Consider the following 17,482-nt stretch of genomic DNA (forward strand, 5'->3'; position numbering starts at 1 on the left):
TCTTCAGAAATTATTGCATATCTTTAAAGTTTTTTCAAGTATTTTTCCTTTTAGAATCAAATGAGAGTCATTCAATATATATTTGTAGCCATAGTCAGAGATATGTGGCGGATTTATCTTATTTAAATTCTATAAGACACATAAATTTTTTTACCAATGATTTTTTCAAGTTTTTCAGAAAATATTTTCACAAATTGCATTCATGCATCATCTATGTTTAGATTGCATCATAAAATGAGTTCACAGGACCACATGCCCATCCCTTTTGAGTTATTTCAGAGCTTAAATTCAAAAAAAATGATTTTCTCAAAGCTACTTGGGTTTTCTTCAAAAAATGATTTTTAAGGTTTTCCCTTTTCCAAATATTTTTCTAAGTCCAGTTCACGATTTTCCAAAAACTTTCTCTTCTTCAAAAATATTTTCCAAGTGTGAAAAATGATTTTCCAATCATCCTTTTTTCACGAATTTCCAAAATATTCTAAGCATACATCGTGTTTTCAGTCAAAAAATTTCAAAGTTCCTAGCACATGCCTGATTCTTTGTGCATTTAAGAATAGAATATCAATTTAGACAGTTGAGCAAAGTAAAGCACTAGATTGATCCTTGGTTCGATTACTCCTGATTATGACGCCAGAAATGGTTGGACCTCGTACCGACAAGCGAGTCTCATTCCTCTTAATTTTCTCATATTTTAAAATGAAAGCAAATTATTTTCAAAAGGTCAGTTTGACTTGCAAAAGTAAAATTTTGCAATGAAAACACTATGGTGGGATAAGTTACGGGACTTGAGCAGATCCAATAATGGAGTGAAATGAGTCAGTTAATGCGACTTAGGTTTGCGAATCAACAACCTTTTACTTTTGATCATAAAACTTCTATTGAAACACAAGTAGGTGAAACTGAATTACGATCCAATTTAGATAAGTGTTTCGTAGAATTCATACAAGACACTTAAAAACTCAAATCCAATTAAAAAAAATTAAATCCAAAATCATGTCTTAGAATCCAAATATCTTACAGTGGATCCTCCTAGACTCATTTTGAATCATCCTAACCCAACATTCGAAAACCTTAACTTGAACTTCAACACAAATCCGGATTGAAAGAAACCTTCCAAGACTTACCTATATCCAAACATATCTCGAATCAAAAGCTAATTATCCAAATCCAAACCCTACCTGTCCTCACCTCAGGTGAAACTTGCTCCGAACCCTGAATTTATTTTAAACACATCAACAACACGTGGAGTAAGAAATGATGGAGCATAAGGTCATGATTCACTAGTCATGAATTTCAACACATTGGATCAAGCTTACACTGAAACCGTTTGATCCCTTTAACCCATATCAATATAAGGATCCAAAATGACTGGTTGGTTCCAAAAAATTATTTCTAGCTTCCAAATACATATTAAAACAATTTGAATTATAGGTTTGTGGGCCAGCAAAATACCATCCAGTTTTAAATTATAAACCCACAAGATAGAACGAAATTAAAAGAAACCCAAGCGGTATCCAAATTTGAACGCAAGTTTTCTCAAACGGAGATAATTATCCATTTAGATCTGATTCATATTTTGAATTTTTATCATTTGAATATTTAATATTTGAATCATTTTATATTTTAATTTATTTATAATGGATATTGAATTTATGTATCAAATTCAAATATAAATTCTATTAGATTACGATAGATTAACATAAGTTCTATCTTTAAGAGAGTTACTAGAGTAGATAGTATACGAAAAATCTCATCAATTTATAAATGAAGGAACTTAGTAGATGAACAGTTAAATTGATTTGAAATATTGAATTCAGTTAGTTTCTTGTTATTTTTTTATTTTGTCTAGTTATTTTTTGTTTTTCTTAGATAATCATAATTGAGTAAAATTTTAATGTAAATCGGTCCTTGGATTTGCATCAAATAATCAATTGAGTTTCATGTCACCGTTATTTGGGCGCCAGCATTATTTGGGTATCGCACGGTTCCATCATCAAGTGAAACTACTAATGGCAGACTGCATAAGAGAAACATTATCTGTTGTTCCAACCAAGAAAGTGAGAGTTAAGGTCTATATACAATAGCGAGGATGGTTGATGACAACAAGGACGGACTCTGTTTTCCCCCCTTTTTTTCTTTTTTTACAAGCCAAGTTTTGGTATCATGGTGATGTCTCCAGCAGGCAGCGAGCCCCACTCACTCTCACTGCGACCAAACTGCCCAGTTAGCCTCGCTCCCAACACGTGGAATGCTGTTGATCCTCGAAAAGGTGTCGACCTTGAAACTGGACCCACATATGAGACCCTCGCTGTCCACCCTGGGCATGGCTTTGAGCTTGTTCATTGGGTGTTCGAAGCTCTGCAGTCCACCACCACTGTGGAACATGCACCCTGATTTAAAATGCACCAAACATACATGCACAAAAAGGTTATTTTGTGATTCAAACTTTGTCAAGAAAACAACTATTGATTCATTCATTTCAAACAATATTGGTTGGTCATTTCCTTCTTTGTAGTTGGAAGTTGGAACCAGGCTTGATGGTGATTTTTCTCTTTGTCAACCAAAAATTATTCATGATGTTTTGAGTTAGTCTATCATATCATTAAATCAGTTATGTTTAACATGGATTCAGCCTTATGAAAATGACTAAAAAACACATTAAAAATATATTCCCTTTTCAAATGATATACCTGCTGGGAATGGAGCAAAGGATCTGACGCAGCTTCCCTTGACCACGTCCACACTGTCTGATATCACCACAGAACCATCTGCGGCGATGCCCCAGTAGAGTTGCACCCCACCATCCGAACCCTGCATGAGACAACCCACATACCACATTCATGGCCACTTCATAAACAAAGCAGTACGGCTGGTGGCCTTTCTCAAAAAAAAATTTGAGTTTTTTTTTTTTTGAGAGAGAGAGACAGAGCTGGCCTTTCTCAAAATTGCTTGTGAATGTTGCCCTTACCAAGGCAGCAAAGACGGTGCCACAATTGCGATCAAAGATGACAAAGGCGAAGTGGCCCACGAGATCCTTGACCACCTGGTCCGCAGGAAAGGGCCCACGGTCACGGAGGGTGCGGTAGGCCTCGATCACCAGCAATGCCTCGTCGGTGGATTTGGACAGCCCGTACTGCCTTATCAGGGTGCTCAAGTTGTTGAGGCTACCCAGGAACAAGCAGTACACATCATCCATACCGCAGAACAACCTGCATATTTTTTCCCACAAGACTTGAGACTTTTTTTTTAATCTAACGACGACGATAGATAGATAGATGGCCTAGTTTAATTTCTTGTTAGGTTAATCACCATCCAACCAAAAAAGTAAAAAAAAAAAAAAAGAACATCTCATGCCATTTTTTGTTCTAGGGTTATCGTGATATACAAAAAATAATGAAACGACCATCGTCACTGTGTTTGAGAAGGGAAAAGATATCTCAGCCAAGACTCAGAACATTGTTATCGAGAAGAGACGGCAAAGTAGTCAACAGAAACAGAAGATAATAGCAGCAGAGCCATTCTTTGAGTAAAACATGCACGAGACCCACCCAAGTTCCTGAGTGAAGATACTCGCGTCAGCACAGAAATCTACTCACATTCCCCCAAGTGACAGATGCACGGTCTCCTCCGCCAGGGGATATATATATATATATATATATATATATATATATATATACCAATCATGAAGGAAAGCAACTTAAAATTTACAACCGACCAACAATGGGATTGATTGATTGACAGCATGCAAATAGAAAAAGAAAAGAATAGAAAAAAAAAGAGGAAAAAGAAAAAATATCTATGTTCAATCAACATCAGTTGGTTGGACTTTAGAGGAGATCTAAAAATAACAAAGAAAATTAATTAAGGAGGAGGGGTGGGGGACCTGGTGTAAGGAAACTTTGAGGGGGATCTGATGTAAGCAAGAACTGCCCCATCACCAAACATGGTGGAGAAGGCGTTCTGAGGGTCTGAGGCGACGAACTCAGCCAGTATCTGATCGGGCTGCTTAGGCCTCCGATCTTTCGACGCTGGGCTGTTGAGCTCCTGCGGCGCATGAGCCAACTCTTGGCGGAAAATGGCCAACATCTTTCTCTTTCTCTTTCTCAACAAAGAATGAAAGAAGATGATTGGCGGACAGGTGAATGCAGGAAATTGCTTGAGTTTGAGGATGAAATGAGGAAGACTACAAAGGCTAAAGAGTCCCCCTTTATATAAAAACCAGCAGCCTCGAGCGGTGATGAGGATGAGGATGACGACGTGACGTGTCTTTTCCATCGAGGGTGTATGGATAAGGTTTGTCGATCTTTTAGACCATGACAGAATTGCCCTTGCCTGTTCAGACGACTTGGCTGATGCATATCCTTTGCTTGCTTTTCAGCTACTCGAGTCGATGGATAACCATGAGCGCCACACCACGTTGTCAGGATCGAGGTGAAAAAAAAGAGGAGGGAAGGTAAGAGGGTTAAAAAAGGGAAAAAAAACTCCCTCCTTAACATGAGTGTACCAGACCGCCATACGATGCCAAGGCGTTGGATTGGGGTTTACTGCGGTAAAAACGCACTACTAATAATAGTAAACTTAAATGCCTGTCTAAAGTGGACGGAGGGATAACCCAAGCTTCACTTTAGATCTGCAATTTTTCAATATAAAAATAATAAAAAATATTATTTTTATCAGGTATGGTGCGGGTCTGATTCATGTATTGATTATAGTATCCGAGTATAGTTTCTTATGGCAGCAGGTATGATTAAACTTGAGTTCCAACCCGATACCATCATCTCAAAATAGGTTTGGGTCTGAACCAAACGGGAGCCGTTGAAACCCTTAATGTACACTGATAAAAAGGTTTAAACAAGATTTTTCTTCTTTTTTCTTTTCTTCTCAATAACGCCTGGCTGCACAAATCTTCGCGTCTTGTTTAGGAGACCCGATCGGGGAAAATATGATTGCACAAAAATTATTATGCATTAAGCACTTGATTGCCCTTCATCAGGTCTTGGGCCCCACATCTGACAAGCTCTCTCCCCGAGATGGAGGGTGATCAGGCGCTTAATGCACAAATATTTGTTGTGCAATCATATTGCACCTGATCTTTTCACCTTGTTTATCTGCTGACCAAACCAATAATTGGTTAAGATGTCATTTTTCCTTTACCTTAGCGCCATTAATCATGTAGGGAAAAAAAAAACGAACATGATCAAAGATGGACAAGGAGATGCTTGTCCTGCTCCACTACTTCAGTGTTTTCTATATGGCGGAGCCCTGCTCGTTCCTTCTTAAAGATGAGCAAAAGGATATACTCAGGGCGTAGATTTATTTGTGTAAACACAACTTATATATATATATATATAGGCTAAGTATTGCATTCACGAGTAAGTGAGAGGTTGGGTGATGAAAGAATATGCAAGATGTTGGAGGAACTTTAGATATGAGCTCAGGAAGCAAGAAGCAATACAACACACATGACAATCTTAGATTTTATTCCTGAAGGTCAATTGGCATGTCTTGCACGATATTTTGATTCACGTTTAGAATTTAGTATGTGTTAAGTTGTGTATAATTTAATGATAAAAAATTACATTAATGTGCATGACTAACTTGTTTGATTCCTTCGGCGAAAAGTGCAAAGAGTAAGGCAAATCATGCAATACAAAGTTTTCTACACACTACTGGCACTAAGAGCTTTGCACGGATTTCAGATTTTCTCATGTCATGACACTAAAATAATACACCAAGGACTCTTCAACAAAATTGCATATAAAGATGCAAAATTTCAAAAAAGCTTGTGAAATTTTAAACAATTTGCAAAACTCGTCACAAGTTTCATAATGCACATTGCAAAAATGATTTCTAGTGTTGCGCATATCTTGTAAATTTCAGAACAATTATTGCATTGGTATTGTAATATTTGAGATTTTTCTCTATTGTTAATAATGCAAAAAGTATGATTTTTTTATGTCTAATGTTGTGTGGACATCGATTTGGGAATTATGTAATATTCAATTAGGCTCGAACATAAGGTGGAGCTCAAACAACGTGGAATTGGAGATTTGTATTCAGTTTGGATCTTTATTTGTGAATTAAATAAATTTAAATGTGGATCCATAATATTTTGAAAATAGATCTAATCTGGATTTTTAATTAATGCATTTGGAGATCCAATTAGGGACGAATTGGATTTGAGTATTTAATTAGAGGCTATATAGATCTCTATCTAAATGTAATTGGACTCTTAATTGGAGTTGGATCTAATTAATGATATTGGATACAATCTTATTAGATTGGACCCTAGGTGACGCCACCCATGTAGGCCCACTTGAACCTAAATGCCATGTAACAATACATGGTATTTAATTAATAAAAGACTTAAGAGGGTGGGACGTCCCCACTCCTCTCATTAATAAATATTTAATTAATAAAACAAGGTTAAAAAAAATAAAGAAAGAAAACAAATAAACAAATAGAGGTTTCATAAAATAATGGGAAACCTTGTGAGTTGGACACTCCAAAAAGGACAAGGAGTCACTTTTAACGTGGGTAACTTTTGTAAGACTTTTTGAAAAAGGTTTGAGGATTTTGGACTCTCACCTCCCACACGAGTTGGGGAAGGGAGTCTCCTCCTCGTGGGGACTCTAGAGAGTTAGAGGAGGTGGGGTGAAGGCCTATAAGAAGACCCCTCCGCACACCCCATGTTATACCTCTCTCTTTCACTTTCTTTCTCTCTCCCTTAGAGTTTGTGAGGCTTTGTGTGTTCTTCATCTTCCTCCCTATTCACACCCTTAGTAAAGGAAATATCAGCTGGTGAACGACCATTAGAGTTGCATCTCGAAGGTGGTGGGGTGAAGCAGCTAGAAATTCGATTATTTTTATATTCTATACAAAATTCATGTAGGATTTCATTGACTTGTGTGTGTGCATGACACCAAGGGTACATATGCACATATACATATCAGATTAAATTTCAGATCTGTATTTTTGGATAATATCAATCCCAGATACGTGTTTGGGTTGATATCCCATAATTTTGAAGGGCTACAGGTCTCCAAATAGTTTTTACCAAAATTATTTTTTGAGAAAAATCTAAATCATGTTCGTTCTTCATATAAATTTTGTTCGATATTTTTAAATCATGATGACTGTGTATTTGATATAATCAACATGTGTAAATCCTATTGAAATTTATATTTTTGGTAAAATCAAAATAAAACTCAAAAAAAATAAAAGAACCCAAATAACAAAAAACATTTTTGGGGATTCAGGGTTTCTTTTTACAAAAAATGAGATCCAAGGATTTATTTATGTTATGTTTCATATTATGATTCATGTACTATATGATTTGAACCATATTCGTGTTAGATGCATGATTTACGTAGGGATAAAATTAAATATCATAAATAAATTCATGTAGGTCGTACCGATTAGGGTTTATGAGAACCTTTTCGAAAAAATATGATACATGATTTTATTTGTTATTTGTGTTTGATTAATTCATGACTAGCCTATGATTTTTTCATTATATTAGATCTGATATACATGTGCATGATTCTTATTCGATTCAAAATTAAATTCTATTTTTTCAATATGTATTTGGGTGTATGATTGCTTGTTTTGAATAAAACTGTTTTTACTATGTTTCAGATTCGTTTTCATGTGTTAAATTAATTCGCATGCAATATGAAATAATGTTGATGCATGTCTAAGCCGATATTGGTCGCATTATGATGAATTAAACCATGAAAATCATGTTTATGTGCATTTATGAAAATATTAATTATACATGATTTTTGGTGTAAATAACACGATGTTTTGTTTTTACGAACTCAAACACTTTTCAAGAACTTTATCTACGCTCAAACAATTTGGTAAAAAAATTTCAAATTTTAGAAGAACGTTTTAAACTCATAGAGAAAGCCCTAGAACAAATTTTGGCACCGTTCGATGTACAGATGTGAAAATACGACATCTGAAAGTCGAAATAGAATTTATGTCCTTACAGAAATTTTGTATACGATTGCAATGACTTGTTGATTTTATTTTTCTTAATTTGTTTTATGGTTATAGCTGAAAAAATTATGTATGTTAGATTACATATTGATGAATGTCAAATAAAAATTTGATGGAAAGATTCCTTACAATCATTGAGTTAACAATCATGAAAGTTGGCTCTGAAACATGAAACTTTTTAGAGCACAACCTGTCCAAGAACCTAAACAGGTTAGGGTTCATGAATTTTAATTCACAGCTGGGATAGAGTTTCAACATGATCTCTATCTACAGTAATTTTTATAAAAGAAAAATCCTTTCTATAAAGTTGTTTGATTAATGCTTCTTCAAAGGGATTGAACGGATAGGTCTGTTTGACAAACAAAAAATCAGCTAGAAACATTTACTTTAAACTAAAGTAAAAAATTTAATAAGTTTCCTAATTTAAAACATAGAGTAATTAGCCAATGAACTTACTCTACAAGGTGATTAAGAAAAAGTTAAAGGAAATCTAAAAGTTTCCTAAATTCTAAACAAGGTCATGGCTAAGATAGTTCAAAAAATTTCAAAACAAATTTAGAAGCCAACTTAACCTAAGATTTTAAGAAAGAAAAATTATTAAAATGGAAAATTAGAAAATAGGAAAGGGTTTGAGACATACCAATTAGGACTTGAGAGGCTTGGAGGATCCTTAAAAGGGAACCCCCCACATGCCCCCTCATTTTCTTTCATATTCTCTCTTTAACTCTCTCTCTTTTCAAATTCCTGAGTTGGAACCGATTCAGGATTTGGACTTGTACCTTAGTTCAATATGAAAATAGTTGATTCAGAGCATCCTGAAGATCTGAGATTTAAAGATGAATTAAATTCAAATCCAATTCCCAAGATCTGATCCAGGATGTGATCCATGGCAGATCCAATCGAGCATGACCATCTGGGTCCAATTGGATCTTCGTGTACCCAGATCTATTTTTAATTTTTAATATCGTGCTGCAATATCTGAGATATTTTGTATCTTTTTCAGAGATTGTAATTTTATATTTCGATTATATTTTGTCATGTTACGGAATCACATTAAATTTATTTTTATTTTTATTTTTATTTTTATTTTTATTTTTATTTTTATTTTTATTTTTAATTTTATTTTTATTTTTTTAGGTGTCGGATTCTACGGATCTGAATAGTTCTAGTACCCTGTAGGATCTTTTTGTGGTGTTAGAGGGTGTATGGAGATTCAGAGTAGTCTTTTTATTTTTTCTGTATTTTAATTTTAATGCATTTTTTTTTTTGAATCCAGATTATCAGATGTTTGGATCTTACCCAAGATCCAAATCGCTTGGGATCCATCCTAGTTGGCGCCACTTCAAGTGGATAGCCAAGGGATCCAGTCAAACTCCAAGTTTGACTTGGAAAAGGAGCTTATGACTGTTGGGAGGCAATGATAGTCTTTTTCAAAAGGTGCTCATGCATTGGGCAAGTGGGCGGCGACTTGGAGAAGCCCACCCCCCTTTGTGCGTAATTGGAGCAAGTGGGTGGCAGCATCATTACCCCTTCTTGAGAGCTTAAATCCCTCATGTGGGTCGACCATGAGAGTAGCTTTTGTTTTGAGAAAAAAAAAAAGAAGAATCCAAAAATGGAGTGGAGAAGAAAGGTTTGAAGGTTGAAGACAGTTCTAGTATTTTGACTGTATCTTCCTACATACTGGTCTAAATTGCATGATCTTTAACTCGTTGGAAAACTAAGATCCTGCTCTACAAGTTTATTGTTTAGCATTTGACTTGATTCAGCTAGGTTAAGCCGCTAAAGTCCATGACAAGTTGCATGCTGACGGCATCAAGGAAGTGGTGAGGTATTTGCATTTTCTGTTCCATCGCGTTTTGTGTTTTGAACTTGTTATTTTTTTATTTTTGCGGCATGCAAGTATTTGGTTCATAGTGTCTGAATAAAATATTGATATTTTTATGTTCTTAAACATCATTGAAAGTCGTTTAACCTTCTGCAAATTGTGTCAACGTTTTTTGTAAAGAAACGGATCCCGGTTTTGGAGTTGTCAGAGACGACTCCAAAGAATCGATTGTATCTGCTTAGATATTGTTCTGATTTTAGTGTTCTTGGGCTTTCTGAAAAGCCAAGACACATACCTTAAACATTGATGTTGAGGTCATGACCTGATTCGGCCCGCAGAATCCTGAAATTTCTCTGTCAATTCGTCGGTCAGACAGAGCCTGTCAGCTCCTGTCTCGTCCAGAACACTCTAGACAATGTTCCGTGTTTTCAAAATTCCTCCTGATTTCTCTCATGAAAATGCATTCTGTTTGATTCTGTAGAAAGCTAAGACTGAGTTCTACAACTTTCATGTTTGTCGTCTCGATTGAATCGTCTTGTAAGTCACTCGAAAAAGTCATTCTTTCTGCCTCTAGTTTTGAGTTAACCTTCAAGTTCCTGTTATAGTTTCCTGCATAGGTTGTTGCATCAGCTAAAGGAGGCTAGCTTTGTGTGATTGAAAATGAAATTATTGCGTCAAATGCCCACAAGAGCTTTCACTAGACCTTGTTAAGGTGGCGATTAAAATCAAATTTCCTTTGTGAAAAAGGCAAAAATTATGTGAAGCAATAAGACAGTTTTGACTATGTCCCCCTTGTTGATGAGGGTTTTTCAATGGCCAAGGGGTGTGTTTGAATGCTGCGGATCTGAGGACATCCACGGATTGGTCTAACCCTCACTCAAACAATGGATCTTAAATCCTTAGATTTGATATCTTTGCACCAGACCAAACCATGTTTATTGGAAGCTTCATAGATAGGTGAGATGTGCACTTCCCAAAAACTCGCTTCGGAAAAACAATACTCCTTGCTTTCGAAACTTGATGGAAATCTCGATTCTCGCACACTTTTTTTATGTTTCTCATGTTTTTTTCTTACTTCCCTACATGTTTCATGTGCTTCTCTCATGATTCTTTTCATGGTTTTCATATGCTTCCTTTCACTCTTCTTACTCACTTCCCATGTAATTTTTCTAAATTGGTAACTATTATTTTTAGATTTTGAGAAGAATTTAATTTTTACACTATAAAATCATGAAATTTAAAAAGTTATTTTTATTTTGTTTTGGTTCAATTAGTATTCACTCCCTATTTTATCCCATATTACTTCATTTTTTATTCCTATTTTACTTTTAAAATGATTCACCACTTCTCGCTTCTTATGAATTTTAAAATACCTCACTTCTCGCTTATTTTGCTTCTGCTTCCTAATTTGGTAACCTTGAGCTAAACCATAACCACCACCCACACCACAAAAAAAAATCCATTGATTCAAAGTCTGAAGGGTCAGAGGGGTTGGGTGGAAGATCGTAGTAGAGATCCTCGTATCTTTGGTTAAAATCCCTTTGATATGAGATTGAGGGATTCAAATGCACCCTAAGGGATTGCCAAAACTAACTTATAATTTTATTATATTTTTCTTAACTTACTAGGGAAGGCAATTTATGGAGAAGGAAAAAGGGCTATCGAGTGCAAATGGGTCTACAAGACTGAGTACAAATCAGATGGATCTATTGAAAGGCACAAAGTTTTCCTCGTCATGAAGGGACCTTCACAAGTTGATGGACTTTATTACAATGAAACTTTCTCCCATGTCATAAAGTTTGTCACGGTTAGGAGCCTTCTATCCATAGCAGTTATCAAAACTGACATCTCTACCAAGTAGACGTGAACAATGCCCTTCTCTATGGAGATCTAAATGACGAGATATACATGCATTTGCCACCAAACCTCGATAATCAAGGAGAACGTGTTTATCGATCAAACAAGTTCATTTATTTTAACCTTGTATTTAACATAAATGGGGTATATGTAGTCAAAGGCACACTATTTCTTATTTTCAAGGGGCCTCCTGTGTATTCTTGTTAGTCTATGTCAATGATATAATTATAGTAGAAAACAATGTAGACAACATTGAAAGGTTGAAAGCAAATCTTAACACAATTCAAATTAAAGGATTTGGGTGAGCTCAAATATTTCTTTGGGATTAAGATGGATAGATCAAAGCAGAGAATATTCTTATCCCAAAGAAAATATGCTTTTGATATGTTGAATGATATGGGATATCCAGGAGCACGCCCATGTGATTTTCCAATGGAGCACCCATTGAAATTAAATAATGAGAATGAAAAAAATTTAAATTATGAGACATTGTATCTAAGGCTTATTAGGTGCCTTATATATCTTACTGTCACTCGCTCGAACATTGTATACCCAATTAATATTCTCAGCAAGTTTATGAGCCAACTACGAAAATGGCATTTAGACACTGCCTTACGTTTATTGAGATACATTAAGGCAACTCCTAGTTAACTCCACGTAAAAGGTTATTGTGATGTAGACATTGCAGTGTGTCCCATTATCTGCAGATCTGTGTCAAGTTGTAGTATTATAATGAGAGACAACTCAATATCATGAAAAACAAAGAAACAAAGTATTATGTACAGAAGCACAGAACATAGATCCATGGTGGTAGCCACATGTGAGATGACATGGATACGATACCCCTCCTTTATGATTTTGGCATCAACCATCCAGAATCAATGGTCTTGCATTGTGACAATCAAGCAGCAATTCACATAGTTGTAAAATCCTGTCTACCATGAGCGTGCAAAACACATAGAGGTAGATTGCCATGTGGTTTGCGAATAGATCCAAAAGAGAATGATTCAGACTCATTATCTTCACACCAAAAATCAATGTTTTGACATTTTCACCAAGGCTCTAAGTCAAGATCATTCATTCAACTAAAAGGCAGGTTGGGCGTGGTAAATCCACATGCTCCAACTTGAGGGAGAATGTTAGATTTTACCTTTTTACTTCCCAAATTTACCTTGTTTACTGCCTATTTTTATGTATGGTAAATATGAAAATGTACTCTGTGTAACAGAAATAAATTAGGATTTTCCAGTTCCTTAATTCAATGAAGAGATTAGGGAAAAGATATCGTGAATCCCTAGTGTCAAGGCTTCAACAAAGATCAGATCATATGTAACAATCATCTGTAATGTATATATTTTGTTTCTAATTTTTCATTTCAATAAGAAAAATCAGATCTCCTTCTCTATTGTGTTATCATCTTCTTCTCCTCCACTATATTATTGATGTCACCTCTTAACAGAGGTAAGAGGCAGCCAGGAAGACAAGGAGAGATCTGTTGTTGGTGGTGACAGTGATGCACAATGACACAGAGGTTGGAGGCAGGTCACAACAATGGTGGTGGGCAGTGATGCACAAGTGAGAGGCAGCAAAGGCGTGACATTGGTGGTGATGGTGTTTGCGCACAATGGTGCAACTGAAAGTGCTATAGGATCGAGACAACGAGCACTAGAGGGGGAGTGAATAGTGCTTTTAAATATCGTCTTTCGAAATTCGCAAAGCAATCACACAAAAAACACAAGAATTTATCCTGGTTCGGTCTTCCCTGACCTACATTCAGTCCTCAAGCAAAACCTGCTTGAGATTTCCACTATCAAGCTTGTGTAACTACAAGATCATACAGACCAAATCTGGTCTCACTTTCAGTAACAATCCTACTGAAAGCAAACAACTCGTTTAAACTAAGGAGTCCTTTTACAGAAAAAATAAAACAATCAACCTACGAGCCCTTCTTATAAATGCAATTGGCTTTTGAGGTTGTTGAAATACTCAACTCACGAATTTACTGTCTCTCAAAAGAATTTGAGTGAAAAACTAGAGTGAAAATATCAAGTGAGTAAGAAAATGAATACTTGAATCAATATGAGTAAAAAGCAAAGAATAATTCAATATAATTCGATTGGACTTTATGTTTTTGAGTGTGGAATACACTCATATTTATAGTTGAAAGATTTCATACGTTGAGGGTATGAAAGGGTGTCAAAACAATCCATTTTGAATGATCAAAACGTTTGAAAAGTGAAAAGATATGCCTTTTAAAAGTTACGGAAAAACCGCAAAATTAGTCGACTGGAACAGTAGTTAATTGACTGAAATCAAATATTAGCAGATTGACAGTTATCGTCGGTCGACTAATGTGTTTAACAGAGCCGTTTGAAAATCTAAAGTTTGAAACTTAGTCGACTAAAGAAAAAGTTAGTCGACTGATAATATCATCAGTACACTGAAAAATCTTTCAATCGACTGCTGCTAAATTTTTCTGAAAACACAAGTTCTGTCTGGTCGACTGATAAAACATTCAGTCGACTGTTGCTAAAGTTTCCAGAAAACAGACATTCTGTCCGGTCGACTAATTTTACAAAAAAGACGTTTTTGCTTAGAAAATTTGGCGCGAGAAAGTTGGTCTACTGGTGAGTTTGTTGGTTGACTAATAAACATGAAAAATTAAGTAAAGAGTTTTCTAAAATGATTTTCATGAAGGGTTCTTTTAGAAAAGTTTCTCTAAATACTTTTTAGGTGAAATGCAATAGAAATATGCATTCTAAGTAAGGCTCTTACAAGAATCTAAGACCTTTAATGAATTTTACATTTGCACACTAGTTTTCAAAGATTCTTCATCAAATTCTTCAATTCTTGTCATCTTTCTTCATTGCCTTAGCTGAAATGCAATTGATTCACTTGTTCATCATCAAAACCTTGTACTTGAAGTATCGTGTACGGCTTCATTGTCGTAACAATCTCCCCCTTTTTTTTATGATGACAAACTAGTCAAAGATGGAGCATTTAGATGCATAGATGGAGATTTTACTCCCCCTATCAATATGATGCAAAACATAAGAAGTTAGCACAATCAAAGCACATACATATCACATATTGATTGTTTTGCATTTCCATCATTACTTCATGCATTTCTTTTTCACGAATGCAATGTTCAATGCTTTCACGTTTGTCTTTTTCTTATGCAATTTTTATGTGTCTTTTTCTCCTACAATTTTCATGTGTCTTTTTCTCCCCCTTTGTCATAATAAAAAAGAGTAAGTGCAGACATAGCATAAGCAAAATGCAAATTCAAGTTCAAAATATTACAACCCAGAAATTAGCAAAGTTCAGTAATAACAGTAAATAAAGTTCAAGAGAAATGTTGCTTGATCATCTCCTTGAGTTCAGCAATATCCTTCTGAATTGACGAAAGTTGTTAAGTTACATCTTCACGAAAAGTGTGTTGATGTAGCTCCAAAGCTTCAATTCGTTGCAAAATTTCATCATTGTCTTGATTAGTAGAGACTTTATTTCATTTTGCTTGAGATGAGGGTGTCACAGGAGATGGTGATGGTTCAGAGGGTTCAGTTTGATCAAAATTTAAAGGAGGTAGATATTTGATTTTCATTCGTTTAAAAATAGTTTGATCAAAGAACTCCTTTTGTTCAATATATTTTTCATTGGTTAGGGGTACTTTAAAATATCTGAAAATACGGGTAAGAAGACATTTATACGGAAGAAAGGGTTTTTGTTTCCACAAAGTAGTAAAATACACGTTGGCCCAATTTACCAAAATATTTTCAAATAGGACGTAAAGAGTCGTAGAGAGATCTGTGGAATAGTAATCAAAAGATTCAATTTTAGGTAGAACATTGTGGGCAAGAATTCATCCAGCAATGCGAGTGCGAGTTTGAAGATTGGTATTCTTGAAAGGAGGACAATGAGGTGCACCGGGAAGAATAATTTGTTCAAAAATTCTTTCATCATTAAGTTCAATAGTATTAAAAAGAGTTTCTAAAGGTGGAATATCTAGGATTTGTCCAAGAAGTTTAGAATCAAACTCAATTTCAACATCGCGAACAAGAGAGGAAAGAAATCTAGTTTCATGATCGATTTGTAAATTAGTGTAAAACAAATGGATCAATAAAGGATAATGAAGGGGGTTAGCACCGACGTCAAAAAGATGTGAAATGCCTGTAAATAATTCTCTGATTTTGTATCGAGAAAATAGGTGAAACAGAACATTTCGACCTGGTAAAATAGGAAGTGCAGAAATTGATCCAAAAGTATCATATAAAAGGAGATTTCTGAGTAGTCTAAGAGAAAATCCATTACGTGCTCGTGGTGTAGATGGAGAAGAACCTTGTGTGGATGTTGTTTTTTGACGAGGCATGGTTGTTAAGAACGAAATAGATTCACATGTCAAAGAGAATCGTTGTTGTAGGGAGTGGTTGATCAACAAAGTCTTTGAGAGGAACGGGTGGAGACGTTGTTGATGATGGCTTCTGACGACAAGGGTTTTAAGAAAGACGTTGTAGAGGATTTGGCTGCTACAGAAAACGACGAGATCTCGGAGAAGAGCAGGCAGAGACACAGTAGATGTCGTCTAGCTTTTCAACACTGCAATGAATGTCGTTTGGCGTTGCTGTAGAAACTCCTTAGTTGCGACAGCCAAATGAAAGGGTAGTAGAAACTCCTTAGTCGTGGCAGGAGGGTTTCGACGAGGAGGAGTTTGTCTGCTACAGAAACAGGAAGTGACGCGGTGGATGACGGCAGGTGGGAAGATGTTGTCGCAAGCGTCGATTGCTGAAGAAGCACCCTGTCACAGCAAGAAGATTGAAGTCTTCTAGGGTTTGTGGAAGACAATAGCTATCTGCCGAAGAAACCTGAGAGGCCTTCGTGCGATACGGATGATGCTTTGTTGATCGGTTGATGAGGATACGATGGACAGTAGGTCATCCACGATCACGATCTTTGATAGTGGCCAAATCAATCGTCAAGAGCAGTCTACCGAAAGAGGGATGTCAATCTTCCAAGGGTTTTTAGAAAAGAGAAAAGAGGCGGTAGAGGGTGCGGTTGATTGGCTTCTGAAGAGGGGAAAACAACACAGGCTTAAAACAAAACAGTGCGATTTTAAAACAAAAACGAAGGGGTATCGGGTCCCTTTAAAAAAACTTTTAAAAAATATCAGTCAACTAGGATTTAATCGGTCGACTAATAAGGTGTGCTTTTAAGATTTTTCAAAAAAAAAAAAATAAAACAAATTTATAAATCTAAAAATGAGCAAATGCCTAGTTCTCTTCTAATTCTCATAAAATCATCATTTTTAAGTGGTTTAGTGAAGATATCGGCATGTTGTTCATTAGTGGGTATAAAATTTAACGAAATATCTCCTTTTAATACATGATCTCGTAAGAAATAATGTTTAACTTCAATATGCTTAGTTCTTGAGTACTGAACAGGATTTTTCGAAAGATTTATAGCACTAGTGTTATCACAATAAATAGTTGTTGTGGAGTAATTCAAACCAAAATCTTTTAAGGTTTGTTTCATCCATAATACTTGTGAACACGCTAAACTAGCCGCTATATATTCCGCTTCAGCCCAAAATTATTTTGGTAAATTTTTATCTTGAAGCATGGTTCTAGCACATTCTTGCAAAGTTTTATTCTTTCTTTCAACAACTCCATTTTGTGGAGCCGCTCTAGGAAAAGCAAAGTTGTGAGATATACCATGTAAATCATAAAACTTAAGAAAAGATTTATTTTCAAATTCACCACCATGATCACTACGAATTGTAATAATAGATGTAGATTTTTT

The 17,482-nt window shown here is 35.5% G+C and overlaps 1 protein-coding gene across 1 annotated transcript; it reads right to left on the bottom strand.

Annotated features, from left to right (window-relative positions):
* Positions 1 to 2,022: 2,022 nt before the first annotated feature.
* Positions 2,023 to 4,186, bottom strand: LOC149822217 (stem-specific protein TSJT1-like). Its single transcript, XM_089981015.1, has 4 exons — positions 3,884 to 4,186; positions 2,969 to 3,209; positions 2,691 to 2,811; positions 2,023 to 2,390 (listed from the first exon to the last, which is right to left on the bottom strand). Exons 1-4 carry the CDS (start codon positions 4,084 to 4,086, stop codon positions 2,203 to 2,205), a joined length of 753 nt encoding a protein of 250 aa, XP_089837141.1. The 5' UTR covers positions 4,087 to 4,186; the 3' UTR covers positions 2,023 to 2,202.
* Positions 4,187 to 17,482: the final 13,296 nt, after the last annotated feature.

Source organism: Nuphar pumila, chromosome 11, assembly GCF_984573655.1.
Source record: "Nuphar pumila chromosome 11, dmNupPumi1.hap1.1, whole genome shotgun sequence".
Taxonomy (NCBI): domain Eukaryota; kingdom Viridiplantae; phylum Streptophyta; class Magnoliopsida; order Nymphaeales; family Nymphaeaceae; genus Nuphar; species Nuphar pumila.

Excerpts from the sequence above, each read along its gene's own strand:
- LOC149822217 (XM_089981015.1), bottom strand. The coding sequence starts at position 4,086 with ATGTTGGCCATTTTCCGCCAAGAGTTGGCTCATGCGCCGCAGGAGCTC. Across the intron at positions 2,812-2,968 it reads GCACCGTCTTTGCTGCCTTG|GGTTCGGATGGTGGGGTGCA; the intron begins GTAAGGGCAACA and ends TGTCTCATGCAG. Across the intron at positions 2,391-2,690 it reads CTTTGCTCCATTCCCAGCAG|GGTGCATGTTCCACAGTGGT; the intron begins GTATATCATTTG and ends ATTTTAAATCAG.